The sequence below is a fragment of the Canis lupus genome, chromosome 7 (genome assembly GCF_003254725.2).
Source record: "Canis lupus dingo isolate Sandy chromosome 7, ASM325472v2, whole genome shotgun sequence".
NCBI classification, from domain to species: Eukaryota; Metazoa; Chordata; class Mammalia; order Carnivora; family Canidae; genus Canis; species Canis lupus.
This window is the reverse complement of record NC_064249.1, coordinates 10,662,582-10,684,086: the sequence shown is the minus strand read 5'-3', so window position 1 is coordinate 10,684,086 and position 21,505 is coordinate 10,662,582. Positions and strand designations below refer to the sequence as shown.

Below are 21,505 nucleotides of genomic sequence, written 5' to 3'. Positions count from 1 at the left end.
GTCTTTAATCAATGGGTATTGAATTCTACCAAATACATTTCCCTCAGATATTGATTGGGTAAAATTTCCTCTTTGATCTATTATTGTGATAAGTTATAATCATAAATTTTTAGTGCTCAGGTTAGCACAAAAATCATTCCTTAAACTAATCTTGGCCAGGATGTATTATCAGTTTTCTAATTTGCTGTATTAGGTTTACTAATAATTTCTCTTGCATTTTACATCTAGTTCATAAGTAAAATTGACCTGAAATTTTTCTCTTGCACTGTTCTTGTCTGATTTTGACATCAAGGCTATATCAGCCTCACAAGTAAGCAGGTGATACCAGTGATTACCTCCATGTTGGGGAACTGGGTGACCTGGGGACAGAGATAGAGGAAGACTGGTTTTACATCATATATCCTTTGTACCTTCTGAATTTTATACTATATGCACTCTGCATCCTTTGTACCTTCTGAATGTTTTTTTAAGATTTTATCTATTTATTCATGAGAGACACAGAGAGAGAGGCAGAGACACAGGCAGAGGGAGAAGCAGGCTCCTCACAGGTAGCCTGATGCGGGACTCAATCCCAAGGATCATGACCTGAGACAAAAGCAGATGCTCAACCACTGAGCCACCGAGGCGTCCCTGTACCTTTGAAATTAAAAAAATAAATAAATAAAATTTAGAATTCAGAAAAGAGAACTCTAATTCTTCATTTATAAAATAGGTATAATAATATTTCTATCCCAGGATGCCTGGGTGGCTCAGCGGTTAAGCGTCTGCCTTTGGCTCAGGGCGTGATCCTGGAATCCTGGGATCGAGTCCCAATTCGGGCTCCTTCCATGGAGCCTGCTCTCCCTCTGCCTGTGTCTCTGCCTCTCTCTCTCTGTGTCTCTCATGAATAAATAAGTAAAATCTTTAAAAAATACTACTACTAATATCTCTATCTCAAAAATTTATATGAAAAAAAATTTATATGAATAATACATATGGAAGTTCTTTATAATTTAAAAAAACTCAAACACTTTCACCTTATTTAAATATAATCAAGGAAGTAGTATATGATGTGATATAAAAGAAGTAAACATTCCACAGAGAGGGGAGTATCAGAGAGAGCACCATCTACACACCTTTCTCATGCTATTCTCTATCCAAATCTAACCCAACTTTCAAGGCCAGGCTTAACCACATCTTTGCCATGATGATCTCCCTTGCCAGCCCTTCCCTTCATTTATCCTGTGCCAGTTATTTATTCTGAAGCCTTCAGCACACACTTGCCATACAACTCAACAACAAGGTGTTGTTACCTTTTTGATAACTCCTAAGCTGTCATTCACTTTTTTGGTGTTTATATTATGTCCCCAGTTGGATTCTAATTACTTCATGGAGAAAATCACCTATCATGCTTATTTTTAGCCCACATGGTATATATGGCACTACTGTATATTTAATTGATTTTAATAATTATTGATGGAATAAATGAAGAAACAAATAACAAAATGAACAGTAAGTTAGGAAAACATTAAGCCAGCTCTCGTAGGATTGCTTAAGGGGAAAAAAAGGAACACGTTTCAGGTAAAAGGGTAACAGCACAAAACTAGGGGCAGCCCCAGTGGCTCAGTGGTTTAGCGCCACCTTCAGTCCAGGGCCTGATCCTGGAGACCTGGGATCAAGTCCCACATCGGGGTCCCTACATGGAGCCTGCTTCTCCCTCTGCCTGTGTCTCTGTCTCTGTGTGTGTGTGTCTCTCATGAATAAGTTTTAAAAATCTTAAAAAAAAAACCCCACAAAACTACAGAGACTAAAATTCACAGTGTAAATGCATGTGCAGGCATGTTTGTGAGTGTGATAAGGGGTTGGTTATAAGTTGGCTCAAAGAAATTTTTATTTTGGGAGACAGAGATAAAGAAGGTAGGAATCTTTCTTCCTTAAATGACAGGTTACAGAAATGAATTTGCTCTTATAGATAATAATCACTCACTATATTTTCTCTACTTCCTAGTTATGTATTTTAGGTTTAAGCTAACCAATGGAGGTAACCTGCAAAATTAAGAAAAGGAACTATGGGGAGCACCTGGGTGGCTCAGTGGTTAAGCATCTGACTTCGGGTCAGATCTTGATCCCAGAGTCCTGGGATTGAGTCCCGCATCAGGCTCCCCATTGGAGAGCCTCTGTATGTGTGTCTCTCATGAATAAGTAAATAAAATCTTAAAAAAAAAAAAAAAAAACTAGTGAAAGTCATCCATTAATGTCTAGTTTTGACTGAGTAGTCAAAAATAGATGCCAGTTTGCACAGGGTCAGAGAAAGGAATTGTAGATAACATTCCCCATATGCTTATGGCCGCTAATAAAGGACTGAAAACACTGTGAAAACTCAAAAAAGAAAGTGCTTGTCCATTTGAGATCTATTATATTATATTTTACAGATAGGTAAAAAATTCATCTTTAAGTTTTGCTTTTAGTTCAAAATTTAAGTTTATGACTATGTCATCATTATTTTTATAGTTAACAAACCTATCTCATTAAAGCTCAAACCAAAAAAAAAATAAAATAAAATAAAAGATAAAGTTCAAACCACTAGACTAAATGAAAAGAATCTACAATGCTCAAAGTTTTATACAGAAATCAAAGAAAGTAAAAGAAAACCACTTACCATATGTGATCAACAGAAGGACAAAAGGAATGTTTTTAAATAAGTTCCTTATTGATTTCTTATAGGAGTACTCAGCAGGAGGGCTGTTTTGAAGAACTGCTTGAGCCTGACTTGGTGGATATGGAGGTTTTTCTTTGAATGCTGAAAATACACATGGAAAGGTAATTAAATACATGTATCTTGCTTAGTGAGCAGACTAAATCAGTTTAAGCTTAAAGATGTAGTGAAAGTCTTATAGGGAGGCTGTTCATTAATTTCTGGAGAATCTCCTCTCAGTTCTCTGAAACTGACTATAACTCAGAGGCCAATTCACATAACTTAACTGCAAAACCATCAATATATCACACCCTTGCCCACTGATTATTCCCTTTTTAGTTAAGCAAGATGAATTTTTGTTCTAGTAAGTATTCAGCAAATTCATTTCTAAACTTAGTTCCATTTATAATTACAGTTAACATCAGCTATAAGCAAACCAATATGTTACTGAACTTTTAGAGGATTGTCCTGAGTTGGCAACTATTTTCTTCGAAGATCTGATAAAAAATTTTATCATCTGATCTATCTACACCTCTAGAATGGAAAAGGTCCAGGAGGATTCACGGGAGCAGAGCTCACCAAAAACACTGGTTAATTATGATATACTGAAAACTTAGCAAACTAAAACAGACTTCTATTTTTACAGGTGTCACAACTAATTCAAGAGGAGACAAACTCATGAATATTTACTTTTTAATATCCTTATAGCGGAGGACTGGTAGACATAAAATGTTTAAGTTGTTGCAACTCCTCCTCTTCAGTTCACCCTATCTGCTCCTTGCACTGTTGAGGATGTCTGTTGTCCTTTCCTGAAAGTCTCTTTGTGTCCTAGTTGAGATAGGAGATATCTCTTTTGTTAATATTGGTAAGGTACAACTCACGCAATTGTAAAACAAAGTTTCAGAATGTAAAAACCATGCTTACAAGGTAGTCATGGGGATTGAGAAGGAGTCTTACGTCTCTTATTTAGGTTTTTATTTCCTCTGGTAAAGTAAGTATAAATGGCACAGAGTTGAACTCAAATGCAAAATGAAAACAATTCTTACTAATCTTCAACTCCACTAAACCTATTTTTTTTTAAGATTTTGTGTATTTATGCATGAGAGACACACGGAGAGAAGCAGAGACACAGGCAGAGGGAGAAGCAGGCTCTGCAGGGAGCCCGATGCAGGACTCCATCCCAGGACCCCAGGATCATGACCTGAGCCGAAGGCAGACGTTAAACCACTGAGCCATCCAGGTGTCCCTAAACCTATTTTCTGAAGAAAACCTATTTTCTGATTATCTTTTAGTTTCAGGTAGTCATCTGCCCTATCGGACAAAATCAGGCCCGTATCTGTCAGCTATACAACACACTAAACCTGGTTTCAGTCTGTACAAAGAAAAGGAAACAGGAACAGAAAACCACTGGTCTCTGACCCTGTTTATTCTGCATTACTTCCTTCAAAGTATGAAATACGGCTTCTTCTTTCTCCTCTGAAATTGAGAAGCAACAGCCTTCTTTCTTCTCCCCACAAAAAATGTGTGTTGATAAAATAATTAACTCTTGGGGCCCTGGCTGGCTAAGTTGGTAGACTATGTGTCTCTTGATTTGGAGTCATGAGTTCAAGCTCCATACTAGGGTACTTTTTTTTTTTTTTTTTCTTACAGGTAGGGAGAAAGATAAATATTTTAATTTGTTTACAAAACAGCATTTTCATAAAATTTCTGTAAGTTATAGATATATCTAGAGACCAGTTTCCTTCAATCTGGAGGAGCAAACATGAGGGGATCAACAATGTTTTGAACAAGAGTCATTAAAAACAGTCATCATTGTCCTTAACTCATTCAGTTCCATGTTGTTTCTTTTTGTTCTGTTTAAATGCAGCTTTTAGTTCTGACAATTCATACTTTAGTTTTATGATCTCAGGGTGACCAGAGACTGGTATTTGTCAAAAGCCCTTTTTGTGAATCTTCTTGAAGCTGGACCATATTTTTGCAAGAGCATCAGAACAACACCTTGATAGAAGTGTGAACTCTTCTCACTGTAGCATTCCAGCTGTTCTCTCTTTATATCTCAAGCCGAATTTGTAGGTTTTCAGGATGATTTGAAGGTTATCTAGGTAATTTGGTGGGGACAGGTGACTTGGGGATCCTACTCTTCCGCCATCTTGCCCCGCCTCCATACTAGGGTACTTAAACACATGAGTGCATACATTAATAATAATAATAATGTATGAAATGTATGAAAGCACATGTTAGTAGTAGTAATAATAATAATAATAAATAACTATCAAAGCAGTTATTCTCCAAAGTAGCCACATTCAAACTTTATCTTCCACGATAAATAAGAAGGAAATTTATTGTGTTTAGGACTATTTCTACTTTTTGAAATTAGATAACAATAGAGGGGATCCCCGGGTGGCTCAGCGGTTTAGTGCCTGCCTTCCGCCCAGGGCGTAATCCTGGAGTCCTGAGATCGAGTCCCACGTCAGGCTCCCTGCATGGAGCCTGCTTCTCCCTCTGCCTGTGTCTCTGCTTCTTTCTCTCCCTCTCTCTCTCTCTCTGTCTCTCATGAATAAATAAATAAAATCTTTAAAAAACAAAACAAAACAACAATAGAGTTGCCTGGGTGGCTCAGTGGTTAAGCGCCTCCCTTCCGCCCAGGGTGTGATCCTGGGGTTCCAGGATTGAGTCCCACATCAGGCTCCCACATGGAGCCTGCTTCTCCCTCTGCCTGTGTCTCTGCCTCTCTCTCTCTGTGTCTCTCATGAATAAATAAGTATAATCTTTTAAAAATAAATAAATAAATAAATAAATAACATTATCTTTTGATTTCATTATTTGTCCCTGTATGATTCAAGCAGATATTCCACATATTAACTTATTACAAGACATGTATAAGTTTGAATACTGGCTCTGCCTCATATCTTTGTATAACTCTGAAGAAGTCAATTTCCATCTCTCAACTGTAGCTTTCTCATACATAAAATGGAAAAACAAGTTGTTATGAGGATTATATGATATAATATATGCAAAATAATTTTGTAATTATTGAATACTACAGAATTCAGCGTCATTTTCTGGAATACTTTTTTTTTTAAAGATTTAATTTATTTATTCATGAGAAACACAGAGAGAGAGGCAGAGACATAGGCAGAGAGAGAAGCAGGCTCCTCGCAGGGAGCCCAATGTGGTACTCAATCTCAGGACTCCAGTATCACACCCTGGGCTGAAGGCAGGCGCTCAATCACTGAGCCACCCAGGCGTCCCAGGAATACTGATTTTTTTTTAAAAGATCTTACTCATTTATTTTGAGAGAAAGAAAGCACAAGCAGAGGAGAGACTCAGACTCCCCACTGAGCATAGAGCCTGATACGAGGCTCGAGATCATGACCTGAGCTCAAGTCAGACACTTAATGGATTGAGCCACCCAAGTGCCCTCAGGAATACCTACTTTTAAAAGTCAGAGACTTTATCTCAGGGGCTTGAAATTCTTATAGACTAAGTAAAACATACTTCTATTAAAAGTTTACAATAGTAGCCAATATATAAATATCCTGAATATAAGAATCAAAAGTAGAATTATACATACATGTTATACACTCATGTGTTTAAGTATTTTAACATTAAATATTTTGATTGCCATTGCTTCTGGTTTCTCTTATGTACCCATGTTAGTGAATCAGGAAGGTAAAGATTTTAATTTGCACACTTGAGTTAAGTGATAGAGTTTGCTGCCATCCTGCACAAGAAGAGCTTTCAAATACAACAGCATTACCACTTATACCAAAGAAATTTGAACTGGAACAAAAACAAGACTAATTAAAAAATAAAATGGCATATTTTTATACGTAACATTTTAAATATAGAGTTGGGGTACCTAGGCTCAAATTTCATCTTCAGTTATTTACTGTGACCATGGCTAGATTAAAACACTTCAATTCTGTGTCCTTCTTTTGTCATCTATCAAATGGGAATACTAATAGTACTGCCTTCACATGGCTATGAGGATTAGATGATATAGCATATATTGTGCCTTTAAACATGTTTGGTACTTACCAAACAACCAAATGGTAGAGGCCATAATTGTGTGGGGTATGAAGAATGAGGGATTAGTGTAAAATTCAGTGGAAGGCTTGGGTTAATTCCTGTAAGTGCTAGATGGATTACATTCATCAGTAAGCTCCATGAGATCGGGTAAGAGGGTTACATGGCATGAAGTTTCAAAACAGTATTTTGGAAAGACTGCTGAATACCAATTTAGTATGTATCACGTTGCTGAAAAACAACAGCAGAACCAATTTACTTTATAAAATTTGGTTGGGCTTCCAAATTATTTGTGGGTAGAATTTAGAGGGAAGTAGGATTATCTCTTAGTAATTAAGGACATTTAAAAAGTAGGAATTTTTAAAATAATCCATATCTTCCTCAATAGCAAATATTTGTGTATAAGGAAAATAGATAACTTTTGTTTAAATGTCACAATTTTCAACCTAAGACATTCATGTCACAAATGAATATTACCATGCTTATATGTTTGTTATCATAAGGTTAAGATTAGAGGCCACCAAACAAAACTTAATAGTGAGACCTTTCTTCCCTGCTCCATCTCCACAGTCTAATCAGAAGCTAATGAGTACATAAGTAAGTAATAATGGACATAAATAGGTTTCTTTTAATTTCTCAAATAACACAGGGTGCTAGGTCAACAGTCAAATCTATTATTACTGCCTTTTTGTCCCCTTCCTTTAAAAAATAAAAATCTTATATTTGTAGGCTATCATACAGATCTGCTTAACCTCATATGTGTCATATATATAATTTCACATATATAGGTATCTTACATAGAACCTGTTCTTTCATTTCTTCCAAAGAGACAAGTAATGAAAGACAATTAAAAAAAAAAAAAAAACCAAAGGAATTGATGTGAAGATAAATAAGCAATCCTAGGAAAGAGGATTTTACATTTTAATAATCCCTATTACTACTAGAGGATCAATTTTTGCAAAATATATATGAACTATATTTCACTTAGCAAATCAAATATGGCTACCAGGGAAGTAGTCTTAAGTTTATTTTTAAAAAATATACAGTTGACCCTTGAACAACATGGGGGTTAGGGACATCAATCCCACACACAGCAGAAAATTCATGTATACTTTTGACTCCCCCAAAACTTAACAACTACTGTTGACCAGAAGCCTTACTAACAACATAGTCAACTGACGCCTACTTTGTATGTTATCTGTGTTACACACCATATTCTTAAAACAAAGTAAGCTAGACGAAAGAAAATGAAATCATAAGGAAGAGAAAATACATTTATAGTACTGTAAAAAAATCCATGTAGAATTGGACACATGCAGTTCAAACCCATGTTATTCAAGGGCCAACTGTAGATTTCTTTTAAAACTTTGTTAAGCTGCTGAAATAGTACAGGAATAATTTGTCCTTTTTCCGTAGTCTGTACACAGCAAAAATGTCACTCCCTAACTGGAACAAAAAAAATAGCCAAGAGTGGATTTGGCATGTAAGAATATTTTGTATGCTACCAAAAGAATATTTTTTCATTATCTGAAAGGAAATTAAACGTATGGGCAGTTCATCTATGAAGGCAGTCTCTATCAAAATAGTCTTTAAACTATATGTCTTTGAAAACTAAGGATTTCATATCTGGAGATCACAAAATTTGAATTTTTTATTACTATTATAGCCATGGTAAAAATCAATCTATAAATTTTAAAACTCCAGCTATAAAAAAACAAAACTCCAGCTATAATGCAATGTAATGTAAATATCAAGGATTAAGAGACGGCCTTTCAACTTTAAAGTTGCTTTCTTCCACGAATCAATTTAAGAGTGCCTAAAGAGCAATATTACAGTTATGTCAGCAACCATATTACTTAAAAAAAGCCCTATATCCTTCTCCCTGAAATCAAAATTGTTTCCCATTAAGAATAAACTTGAAAAAGCAGACCTTCCCAAACCTTCTTCCAAACTGATGATGGCTGCTTGCAGTGGATTTTGACTGACTGCTTCAAGACACAGGCCCAGGCGAGAGAACTCAGTGACGGGTGGTGACAGCAGTGCTTTGCTGGAGTGGCCTAACAAGCAGACAGTTGCCAGTCTGAAATTCTGCTGAACAGCTTGCCACTGCCCTGAATCATTCACTGGTCAACATTTTCAGATCCAGTTAATTGTTAAAATGGGCATCCTTGGAAGGATTTACCATTTAAAAAAAAAAAAAAAAAAAAGGTTGTAGCCTCTTTGCATCATTTCAAAAGCATGATAATCTGTTCCTGGCTATAGGAGCATAAGATGCAGAACATGTAGTGGAATATGCAAACAGGAGACAGGTTATAAGTTTGAAAGAACAGTTATCAGGGAAGAAAAGTTAGTAGTGATATAAATTAGATGAATTAGTCTTCAGACCCTTTATGATATTAAAATAGTAGCAGACCAAAACATACCTCTAGGGGCATAGCATTTGTTATCTGAACAAAAGTGCAATAGCAAGAATGAAACAAGCAAATGGTACTGGAGATATTATCATAAAAATGTTCAGGATTAGTTATTTTTATTTGCATATGTTTGCCATGCATTTATCTATTTAAGCAATAGGGAAAATAATTTGCTTACCAATGACTGTTAAAAGACATAAAAATGTGGCGATGGATGATGTTCCATAAAACATAGTACTGATATTACACTCCAGAAGATCCGTGTTATTCTGTGTGTTGGGCACTAAAACTGGTGGTAGCAAAAAGCCAACTGCAGTTCCAAGCTGTAAAACAAATGATCCTGTTCATAGCTATTATTAATAAGAGAAAAAAAGCACATACTGGCAATTAATACGACATGGAGAAAACAGTTTCTTTATTAAGGTATAAGGTGTAAAATCTTAAAAAAACAAAAAAAAGGTGTAAGGTGTACATCCTAAAGCTCCATGTTCCGGGGTGCCTGGGTGGCTCAGCAGTTGAGTGTCTGCCTTCGGCCCAGGGCATGATCCTGGAGTGCCAGGACTGAGGCCCACATCGGGCTCCCTGCATGGAGCCTGCTACTCCCTCTGCCTATCTCTATGCCTCTCTCTCTCTGTCTCTCATGAATAAATAAATAAAATCTTAAAAAAAAAAAAAAAAGGTGTAAGGTGTACAACCTAAAGCTCCATGTTCTGGGGTACCTCGCTGGCTCAGCTGGATGAGCATGCAACTCTTGATCTAGGAGTTTTGAGTTTGAGCCCCACACTGCATGTAGAAATTACTCAAATAAATGAATATTAAAAAAAATCCACTAGGTTCTAATTTTTTTTTTTACTGTACCATTAAAGGGTAGTTGCTGACAACCACCTTTCCTGTTCTACTAATTCCTTGTAGCTGAATAATTCTGCTGTAAGGATTAAGGATGTGTAAGATACAATCCTTACCCTTCAGATGCTTACAATCAAAAACAGGAATAAGAATATGCAGATGAAGGCTGAGAAAAGAGGACATATAGAATGGGAGAAAATATTTGCAAATTATATATCTAAGAAGGGTCTACTATCTAGAATATATAGAGAACTCTCACAACTCAACAGCAAAAAGGCAAATATCCAATTCAAGAATGGGCAAAGGACTTGAATACACATTTTTCCAAAAAAGATGCCCAATAAGCATGTGAAAAAAAATACTCAACATCATTAATCAGTAGGAAAATGCAAATCAAAACCATAATGAGATACCACTTCATACCCACAAGGATGGCTGTAATTACAAAACAAACAATTGGAAAATAACAAACACTGGCAAGGTGTGAAAACACTGCAACCTTTGTACACTGTTAGTAGGATTATAAAATAGTGTGGCCCCTGTGGAAAACAATTTGGTAGTTCCTTAAAATATTAAACACAGAATTTCCATATGACCTAGCAATTCCACTCTTAAATAAATATTCAAGTGACAGCCTGGGTGGCTCAGCGGTTTAGCGCCGCCTTCAGCCAAGGGCCTGATTCCTGGAGACCCAGGATCGAGTCCCTGCATGGAGCCTGCTTCTCCCTCTGCCTATGTCTCTGCCTCTCTCTCTGTGTCTCTCATGAATAAATAATAAAATTAAATCTTTTAAAAAATAAATGATAAATACTCAAAAAACTAAAAATAAGTACAAATATCAAATATTATACATGAATATTCATAACAGCCCTATCTGCAATAGCCAAAAGGTAGAAACAAACCCAAATGTCCATTAGTGGATGAATGGATAAACAAAATGTGGTATATCTATACAATGAAATATTATTCAGCCCTAAAAAGAATGAAATACATATATGGGTGAACTTTGAAAACACGTGAAGTGAAAGACATCAGACATAAAAGGTCATATTGTATGATCCCATTTTTTAAAGAAATATTTAATTTATTTATTCATGAGAGACACAGAAAGAGAAGACACACAGGGAGAGGGAGACTCCATGCAGGAAGTCCGATGTGGGACTCGATCCTGGTACTCCAGGATCACGCCCTGAGCCAAAGGCAGACGCCGCCCAACCACTGAGCAATCCAGGCGTCCCCATATGATCCCATTTACATGATATATCTAGAACAGGTAAATCCATAGAGAGAAAAAGCAAATTAGTGGTTGTCTGGGGACGAAAGAAGGGTTGAATAAGGAGTGACTGCTTAGTGGGTATTGGGTCTTCTTTGAGGGTAGATGAAAATGTTTTGGATCTAGATAGAGGTGATGGTTGTACGTTGTGAATATACTAAATGCCACTGAGCTATAGTTTAAAATGGTTAATTTTATGTGAATTTCACCTCAGTAAGAAAAAACATAAGGTTGAATATGATAATCACAATGAAAGAAATAAAACTAAAGATAGAGAACATTAAACAGGTAATAATGAGAGTGTGGTAAGTACAGTGATGAAGAGGTAGAGGGTGCTTAAGATCCGGATGATCATGTGATCTATCATCCAAATAAGAACACTATTCAGAGTGAAAGGGACTAAATGAGTAATTAACCTTTTTTTTTTTTTTAGATTTTATTTATTTATTCATGGGAGACACACAGAGAGAGGCAGAGACACAGGCAGAGGGAGAAGCAGGCTCCCCTAGGGAGCCCAATGTGGAACTCATCCCCAGACCGGGGATCGGGATAATGAGTAATTATCCTAATGAACAGCTTTACACCTGGATTATCCCAGGCAAACTGGAACATACAGTCACCTTAGCTAAGAAACTGCTTTGAAGGAGCACCTTGCATAGACGTGGGGTTCAAGAAGTTTCTGGAGGAGGAAAGATCTGAAGAGATCGGAGTTAGCCAAGTGAAATCAGGGTGTTCTCAGCTAAGGGGACATCATGTACAAAGGAAGAAGAGACCATGACCTTGTGAGAAGCTGTAAGTAGTGGACAATTCCCCTCAGAGCAGAGGAAGAATGCAGATGTGAGGAATGAGGGGTGTGGATAGGAAAGGAGTATAACAATATATAAAGATAAATATATCAGAGAATATATAAAGAACTCTCACAACTCTCTCTCTCTCTCTCTCTCTCTATATATATATATATATATTTATTTATTTATTCATGAGAGACACACAGAGAGAGGCAGAGACACAGGCAGAGAGAGAAGCAGGCTCCATGCAGGGAGCCTGATGCAGGACTCGATCCCAGGACTCCAGAATCACGCCCTGGGTGGAAGGCAGCCGCCCAAACACTGCACCACTCAGGCATCCCAAGGGAAGAGTTTAGATTTTATTTTAGCACTATGGGAAATCATTGGCAAGTCCAAAGCAGAGCAATGACAGGATCTGATCCATGTTTTAAAAGGGTTTCCCAGGTTAGAGACCGGGCAGTAGAGGTGGATGGTGAAAAGCAGGAATTAGACAGACTTGGGTATGAATGTTGCCACCATTTAGCTGAGTGATTTCTGAAAAATAATTTAATCTCTTCAAATCTCAGTTTCAGTGTCTGTAAAATGGAGAGACTAATGGTTCTTACCTTATATTGTTAAATTCAAGGGCACAATGCATGCAAAATACTTGGCATGGTGCCAGGTTCTTAGTGAGCACTTAATAACGTTGACTATTACTATAAATGATCACTCCATAATCTAGGCTGAAAATGGAGGCCATGAACAAGTGCACAGCTACTGCAGCCAAGGAAGGATGAGAACACCAAGGGAGAATGTAGGAAGAAGGCAGAGGTGTGCTGAACATCAGAGGGATCCGCCTATGAGAAAGCATCTCCATTTATTATCCACAAATAGATAATCCATAGATACGGAGTTAATAATATTTCAGTCATGCTCAATGAAGTATGAAAGGGAATATCATTTTATAAATGAAAAACACTTTAAGAAAACAGTTCCTATCTAAACATATGGAAGCAACCAACAAAAATATCATAAATTATTTTGAATACATAACAATTAGATTCAAGCTACCCTCTCTTCTGTACTTTTAGAGAAAGATAAATGTAAAGTAATAAACACGTAGAGCTAGTCTTTTTATGGATCTTAGCTAAATCTTATTGTGATCTTGAAACAAGTATTAGATTGGAAGTAAGAGAGTAACATTCTTTTGTTACATAGCATGTAGGAATATAGGTATAGAGAGAAGTGAAGTTCTTGGTATATAGATTTTTAACTACATTCTCCTCAAGTTGAATGAACACTCAATACAATATACATGAAGCATCACAGAACTCCAGAAGCAAATTTTAAATGACAAAAAAAGGATCAATCTGGGGACGCCTGGGTGGCTCAGTGGTTTAGTGCCTGCCTTTGGCCCAGGGCATGATCCTGGGGTCCCAGGATGGAGTCCTGCATTGGGCTCCCTGCGTGGAGCCTGCTCCTCCTCCCTCTGCCTATGTCTCTGTCTCTGCCTCTCTCTCTCTCTCTCTGTGTCTCTCATGAATAAATAAATAAAATCTTTTTTTAAAAAAAGGATCAATCTGCAATTACAATACACACACACACAATATTCTACTTAGTAATGTTACTGAATGCTACTGGAATTTGAACCTATGGTGTTAGAAGGATGAGGAAGCACTTTATGGGAGAAATGGCAAAATAAGCCACCCTTTTACCATGGGTTCCATGATCTGTGATCTGTCTTGCACTTTCTTACTGTTAAAAATTGGTAAGTGAATATATAATGTTGTGAAGCCTCTACCACCAGAACATTTATTTAGCTGTCATTTATAAGTGTCATGTGCTAGGCCCTCTGCTAACTGCTAATATGTAAAATTAAACAGGAGAGGGGCCTGACTGGCTCAGTTGGAAGAGTGTACAACTCTTGATCTCAGGGTCCTGAGTTCTATCTAGCCCCACCTTGGGTGTAGAGATTACTACAAAAAATAAACTTTAGAAAAATAAATAAACAAAAACAAAATAAAACAGGCGCAGTTCACACGGATCGCTCAAAACGAGCACTTCCCAGAATCCAACAACCTTCCTTTTACAATGAATACTCTGGGGGCAACAAAAACACCTACCCGAGTCTCATTGGTTATTACACTAATAAGTTTTCTATCATGTTAGGGATATAGGGGCCAGCTCGATTAATATTTTATAGGTAATTCTCAAAGCAAGATGATAAGTTGGTCATTTCAAACTGGTTTGGAAGTTCTGTGCTTACAAATAAATCAAATACCATCTTTAACCCAAAACTGTTTCCTATCTTGACTACACATCTCCCTTCCTTCACTTATACACAACTGCCTCCTTCCTCTTCCCTCAGGAGGCAGAGGTCCTTTACCTGGTCCTTTAAGGAGCCGATTTTCATCTATCACTCTAGTTCTTACCTGATTGCCTAGCACGGCAGTGGCACAAGCTGTGGACACCTCCTTGGGCCCAAACCACACCGAGGCGATGCGGGAGGGCAAGCCGAGGATGAACACCTGGGCCACGGAGCACAGGCACTGGCCCAGCATGGTGACCCAGAAGAGATGCTGCTGGACACTGCCGCACTTGACCCAGGCGCCCAGGCAGTTGAGGCCGGAGCCCAGCAGGGCCGTGAGCCTCAGGCCTCTGGTGTCCAGCAGCCACGTGGCCGGGAAGATGAGGGGCACGTAGGCCAGCATGTACACCATGGACAGCCAGTCGATGTGCAGGAAGGAGACGCGGTAGAAGTCCCTGAAGACATTGCTGATGATGCTGTACTGGATCCACTGGAAGGCATTCACCAGCGAGTACAGGCTGAAGATGAGGAGCACCACAAAGCGCCGCGCGGAGAGCGCCGTCTGCGGCACTCGGGCGCCCTCGGCCCCGGGGGTCTCCTCCCCGGGGCCCCCCGGCAGCAGCCGGGTCTGGGTCTCCTCCTCCGGGGCCAGCGGGGTCCGAGGCCTGTCCAGGGCTTGCACGGCGGCCGCGAGGCTGTCCCGAGACACTCCATTCAGGGTCAGGCAGCCGGCCTTGGGCCCGTTCTGCGGCTCGGCGCTCAGCTTTCCGGGGGGCTCGCCCCCCGGGACCAACAGGTACCCATTGGCGGGCGGGTGCCCGGGTGCCCCCGCTGCCCCCTCCTCAACGTCCAGCTTCGCCATGTCCCCGCGCGCCCCCGCGCCTCCCCGCTCCCCGGCCCCCCCTCCTCCCCCTCCCTGCACCCCCGGCCCCGGCCCCGAGGCCCTCCCTGCACCCCCGACCCCAACCGCTCGGCCCACCGCTCATGCAACCCTCTCCCTGGCCGAGGGAGCGCGGGTGCGAGCCGCGGAAGCCAGCCCGCGCTGCAGGGAGCCCGCGGGCGAAGGAGGCTCTCCCGCTCCGAGCCTACCTCCGGGCGGTCACCCCGCGCCGGGCCCCGCCCCGAGAGCGTGTCACCGCGGGTGACGGCCCGGCGGCCAATCAGCGGGCGTCCTCGCCCGGCGCGCGGGCCAATCGGGGAGCTCCTCTCAGGGTGGAGGCGGGAGCAATGTTTTCGGAGAGAAGGGAGGACGGCGGGCCTGCAGGTCGGGGCGGACGGTCCTCCCCCCACCCCCGGAGGCTGCGGGGCGGCGGGGCTGCGGGCTGCGGGCTGCGGTCGCGAGCAACCGGCCCGGGGGGAGGGCGGGTGGGGTGCGCAGAGGGTGGGCGCCGTGAGCGAGCGAGCAGGCGGGCGGGGGCCGCTCGGGGCTGGGAGCCATCGCCCTCTCCCCGCAGAGGGGCTCCCCTGGGGCCCGGTGGGCGCTCCGGCGGGGGGCACACCTGGCCTCGCCCCGACTCGGCTGCCCGGCCGGAGGGAGCGGACCGGACCGCCTTCCCGAAGCTCGTGCCCCCTCCGCAGAGGAAAAAACACCAGGAGGCGTTTCAGCCCGGATACAGAGGTTTCTATTTTATTTTATTTTATTTTATTTTATTTTATTTTATTTTATTTTATTATTTTATTTTATTTTATTTTATTATTTTATTTTATTTATTTTATTATTATTTTATATTTTATTTTATTTTATTTTTATTTATTTTATTTATTTTATTTTATTTTATTTTATTTTATTTTATTTTAATTTTTTGGATACAGAGGTTTCATCAGAAACCTCTCCTTGTGGGACTCCTGGGGGGCTCAGCGGCGGAGCATCCCCCTTCGGCTCAGGTCCTGATCCCCGGTCCCGGGATAGAGCCCCGCATCGCCCCCCTCCCCCGCCCCCGCAGGGAGCCTGCTTCTCCCTCTGCCTGTGTCTCTGCCTCTCTCTCTCTCTCTCTCTCTCTCTCTCTCTCCCTGTGTGTGTGTCTCATGAATAAATGAATAAAATCTTTAGGAAAAAAAAGAAAAGACCTCTTTCTTCCCTTGTGAAGTTGGAATCCTGCAACCCTGAGCGGACCCGAGGCTCCCCGCTCTCCCTCGGACCAGCCCCTGCAGTCAGCCTCGCTGGACGTGCGCAGCCGGTGGCTTCGGTGGGTTCCGGGTCCCAGTCTTGTTTGCTGTGTCCAGACACTGTCGTGCCCTCCGGCATTAAAAAATGAAACCTGCTCTCAAGGGCACGTACACGTAGCCTTGAGAATCTTCTAGAGAAATGTTGCCCCTGCTCTTGCTACTGCTTAGGCAACGAATTTTGAAACAAGGCAAACCCGATGAGACTCCAAATAGTTAAATCGAAACCCAAGATGTCTAACTATGGGTGTTTTTTTTTTTTTTTAAGATTTTATTTACTTATTCATGAGAGAAAGAGAGAGAGGAGAGAGAGGCAGAGACACAGGCAGAGGGAGAAGCAGGCTCCATGCAGGGAGCCTGATGTGGGACTCGATCCCAGGACTCCAGGATCACACCCTGGGCCAAAGGCAGGCGCTAAACCGCTGAGCCACCCAGACGCCCCTAACTAGGGGTTTAATCTAAAAAAGTGATGCAATCTAGAAGCCTTAAAACCCTGTATATCTTATTTTTAATGACTCTTAATACTATTATTTTGGTGATATATATCTGATGTTTGCCTCAGATATAGATATAGATATGGATCATATATATCAGACATCTCTCATACAGGTGAAATATTACAAAATCCTAAACTTTAAGGAATATGTACATTTCAATGTCTTCCTTGGCCACCCTATATAAACTGTCACATGCCACCACCAACCACCACCACCCAGTCCCCTCCCCTGCTTAATTTTTCTTCTTAGTGCTTACCACTATCTAAATTATCCTATATTTTACTTATTTTTTTTCTGGTTATTTTCTCCCTTCCCTCCCCACTGGAAGGTAAGCTCCATGAGAGTTAGTCTGAAAATTTATTGCTATTTCTTGAATGACTGCAGCTAACAAGCATTGAATTACCATAATATTTTAAATAATTACTTGCTACGTAAATGAATCCATTTCTTTTTAAAAAACATGCAAGTTTCCTCTGCAACTATGATTTTCTAAACATTTATTTAGATAATATTTCGGATTATTAAGCTGTGTTCTCTGAATGAACACATAACCAAATGTGGAATCCAAAGGACTTCAGTCTCAGTTAAGGAAGTTTATCATTGGGCACCTGGGTGGTTCAGTGGTTGAGCATCTGCCTTTGGCTCAGGTCATGTTCCCAGGGTCCTGGGATGAGTCCTGCATCAGGCTCCCCATAGGGAGCCTGATTCTCCCTCTACCTATGTCTCTGCCTCTCTCTCTCTGTGTCTCTCATGAATAAATAAATAAAATCTTTAAAAAAAAAAAAGTTTATCGCATGAGTTTCTGAAAAAGATACTAATCACATTGCTTATTATTCAGCACAACTTATTATTCAATATTCAGAGGCATTTTTTAAATACCTTTATGTACCGTGAAACTTTCTCTTTTTTTTTTTTTTTTAAGATTTTATTTATTTATTCATGAGAGACACAAAGAGCCAGAGAGGCAGAGACACAGGCAGAGGGAGAAGCAGGCGCCATGCAAGGAGCCTGATGTGGGACTCAATCCCAGGACTCCAGGATCACGCCCTGGGCCAAAGGCAGGCGCTAAACCGCTGAGCCACCCAGGGATCCCCCTGTGAAACTTTCTACATAACTCACAGAAAACCGTCTAGAAAGAGCATCCAATGGGTACAATTTTAAATGGATTCTGCTTGCCCCTGTCATACCTCCATTCCAGATCCAGGTATTTATAGTAAGCATTTAGATATCTGCAAACTTCCCACCCCCTTTTCTGAAACCAGAAACTGGCAGATTATATTAGGCCTCACTTCCCCATTAGAGATTGTCTTCTGCCAAATCTGAAGGATAATTTCCCTCTTTGCACAAAGGCAGCTTCCTGAATGTATTTCTGCAAGGAGGCCATTCTTACCAATTGTGTAGGCTTCAGTTTAGAAATAATTTGCCTTCTCTATGTCCTTAGCAAGAAGGATTAGGTTAAGAGTCCTCTGGGTATCCTGGATCTAAGCATCTAATTTCCCTCCACATTTTTGCCAGCTGGCACCTATACTACTCTCACCCACTTTGTTATTTGCCTTCCATGCCCATGGCAAAACTCTGTATCTGATACTATCACCATCTGTGTGGAGCAGAGCGTCAAGGGAGTTTAGAGTACTGGAGCAAAGCATATCTAGAGGCAGGCTACCTGGATTTGAATCCCAACTTTAGTACTCACTAGCTGCCCAAGTTGGGCAAGTTACTTAGGTGTTTTATAATAGTACATGCTTCATGTGATTGCTATTATGAGGAATAAATGAGTGAATGATGCCTGGCACATGACATTCTTAGTTATAGTTATTAGGTAATTTATATAGTGGTTAGAGGCCAGGCTCCAGATCCAATTGGCCTGGATTCAAATCCTAGCTCTTTTACTTACCAGCTGCATGACTTTGGACCAATTACTCTGTGCCTCAGTTTCTCCAACTAGAAAATGAAGACAGTCTTCTTCATGAAATTGTGAGAAATAAATAGCTAATAAGTACAAAGTGCTTAAATAGTACCTAATCTCTGATCTATAGTAATCAGTAATATACTCAATAAATGTTACCCAAAGCCATTGTTATCAACACAAGTCTGCCCTCAATGTTATCTTATTCTTATGTTGTCTTAGATTTGACCCCATTTTGCCTATTGAAGCTTGCTTGCATTGTCCTGGGGTTACTCCAAGCTCTCTCAGACTGAATTTATGATTGTAGAGCCCTTCTCCAGAGGGTGCTTTGAGAATGTCCTGAAAGGACAGCACATGGTGGTGTATATTAACTACCGCTGGCCTAACAAGAGGTAAATTTCTTTCTTTATTTTTTAAGATTTTATTTATTTATTCATGAGAGACACACAGAGAGGCAGAGACATAGGCAGAGGGCAGGCTTCTTGATGTGGGACTCATTCCCAGGACCCCAGGATCATGCCCTGAGCCAAAGGGTCAACCGCTGAGCCACCCAAGCATCCCAAAAGGTAAATTTCTTTTTTTTTTTTTCCAAAAGGTAAATTTCTTATCAGAGGTGTTCAACAGTTGAGTAGACCACAATATCCAGACAACTGATGCTATCTATATTGGATCAGGTGTGTTGAGGACAGGATGCCAGAATTTCATAGGAAATTGAACTATATGGGCCTCCTGGCATGGTGCATTTGTTTGAGCATCTGACTCTTGATTTTGGCTCAGGTCATGATCTTGGGGTCATGGGATGGAGACCTGCTTTGGGCTCCAAACTCAGTGCAGGGGGTGTGGGGGGGTTCTGCTTAAGGATTCTCTCTCCCACTTCCTATGCCCCTCCCCCCTCAAATGAATAAATCTTAAAAAAGAAAAAAAGAAAGAAAGTTGAACTATGTGAGATTCAAGATTTCTTTTGACTTGAGGGCACTTGATGGGATGAGCACTGGGTATTATACTACATGTTGGCAAATCGAATTTAAATAAAACAATTTTTTAAAGATTTCTTTTGACTCTAACTTTCTATGATTTATGAAAAGTAAAATATAATATTTCCAAAGAAAAGATTAGACAAAATTCATATGCTTTGTTTGAAAAACTTCCATAAGTAAAAAACGGAGGACAGAAAGAGGAAAACTCAGCAGTATCACCTTGTAGTATCATTCTAGTCTCTTAACCTTGCCTCCTCTGTCTTGAAGCTCCAATAATAGATACTTATTAACCAGTTTAGGTATAAATCATACTTTATATCATATGTTTGGATGTATAAAACATAAACCTTATTCTCTTCCAGAGAGGATAGCTCTGGGAACATCACTTGGCTGGGAGTCAAGAGGAGATTGAGCTACATTATGGGTGTGGAATGCCAAATCTGAGAGAAATTTGAATAAGTAACAGTTCAGCAATATGAGATCTGAATGGCATCCAGGAACCAAGGTCCAGGATGCTATCAAGACTGATGTGGCTTCTCCTGAGCATAAAGTTTCCTGCTGTCTAAGTGGATATGATGCAAACCATGCTACTAGATATAAATGATACTAGATGTAAAAATCCACCATTTTCCCCTTCTTGGGGAAGGGGGGTATATTTTAGCAGGCTTGACTTCAGCTTACACCACTATTACCATGCTCTGTCCACCAGCGTGGTCAAATCTCTATTGTTGTGCTCTGTGGAAAGATTAAGTTGGGAATGGAGGAATAGAGGAGGCTGGAAATCAGAATCCTCTCATATGTACTTTATTTTCCTCAAGACATTGTGTTTGTGTGTGTGTGTGTGTGTGTGTGTGTGTGTCTGTAACATTTGTAGAAAAGAATCTCAAGGTTTTCCCTTCTGTGTATTTTCGTCTTGCTTCCTTTTGGTCCATCATGCCAGTTGATTTCCTAAAAGAAACCAGGGACGCTACTCAGCGGTTGAGCATCTGCCTTCATTCAATTCAGGGCATGATCCTCGAGTCCTGGGATTGAGTCCCACATTGGGCTCCCAGCATGGAGCCTGCTTCTCCCTCTGCCTGTGTCTCTGCCTCTGTGTGTGTGTGTGTGTGTCTCATGAATCAATAAATAAAATCTTAAATATAAATAAATAAATAAATAAATAAATAAATAAATAAATAAATAAAATATTAAAACAAATTTAAAAAGAGACCGAATGGAAGGGGAGGAGTGGGGCACTGAAATTTCCAAAACTTCACTCAATTGATTCATTTCCCTGGCAACCAGCCCTCATCCCTAAGTACTTTCCAAAAGTCATTGTATTAATATTACAAGGAAATCATCACAGGAAAGTCCCAAGGTTTGAGAAGGTCTGTGCCAGAAACTTTGTTTTGAAGACCAAAACTATTGTTCTTACTATAAATTACAAAACACACTAGCACGGTAGTTGGTATGTATTAGCAAGTCTAATTCCTTTATTTATTTATGTATTTATTTATTTATTTACTCTTGAGAGACAGAGAGGCAGAGACACAGGCAGAGGGAGAAGCAGGCTCCATGCAGGGAGCCCGACGTGGGACTCGATCCGGGGTCTCCAGGATCACGCCCTGGACTGAAGGTGGCACTAAACCGCTGAGCCACCCAGGCTGCCCCC

The 21,505-nt window shown here is 40.4% G+C and overlaps 1 protein-coding gene and 1 long non-coding RNA gene across 2 annotated transcripts in view; one reads left to right on the top strand and one right to left on the bottom strand.

Moving 5' to 3' along the window:
- Positions 1–15,201, bottom strand: part of FLVCR1 (FLVCR heme transporter 1) — a 37,740-nt gene extending 22,539 nt beyond the window's left edge. Inside the window, exons 1-3 of the mRNA XM_025429888.3 lie at positions 14,436–15,201; positions 9,296–9,440; positions 2,639–2,779 (exon numbers count right to left, since the gene is read on the bottom strand). Of these exons, the coding sequence (XP_025285673.1) occupies positions 2,639–2,779; positions 9,296–9,440; positions 14,436–15,173 (1,024 nt within the window). The 5' untranslated portion in view covers positions 15,174–15,201. The remainder of the gene's footprint in view (positions 1–2,638; positions 2,780–9,295; positions 9,441–14,435) is intronic.
- Positions 15,202–15,711: 510 nt separating this feature from the next.
- LOC112648402 (uncharacterized) lies at positions 15,712–20,642 on the top strand. The gene is made up of 3 exons (XR_007411830.1): positions 15,712–15,929; positions 19,100–19,269; positions 20,217–20,642. It is a non-coding gene; the product is annotated as an uncharacterized LOC112648402 (long non-coding RNA).
- Positions 20,643–21,505: the final 863 nt, after the last annotated feature.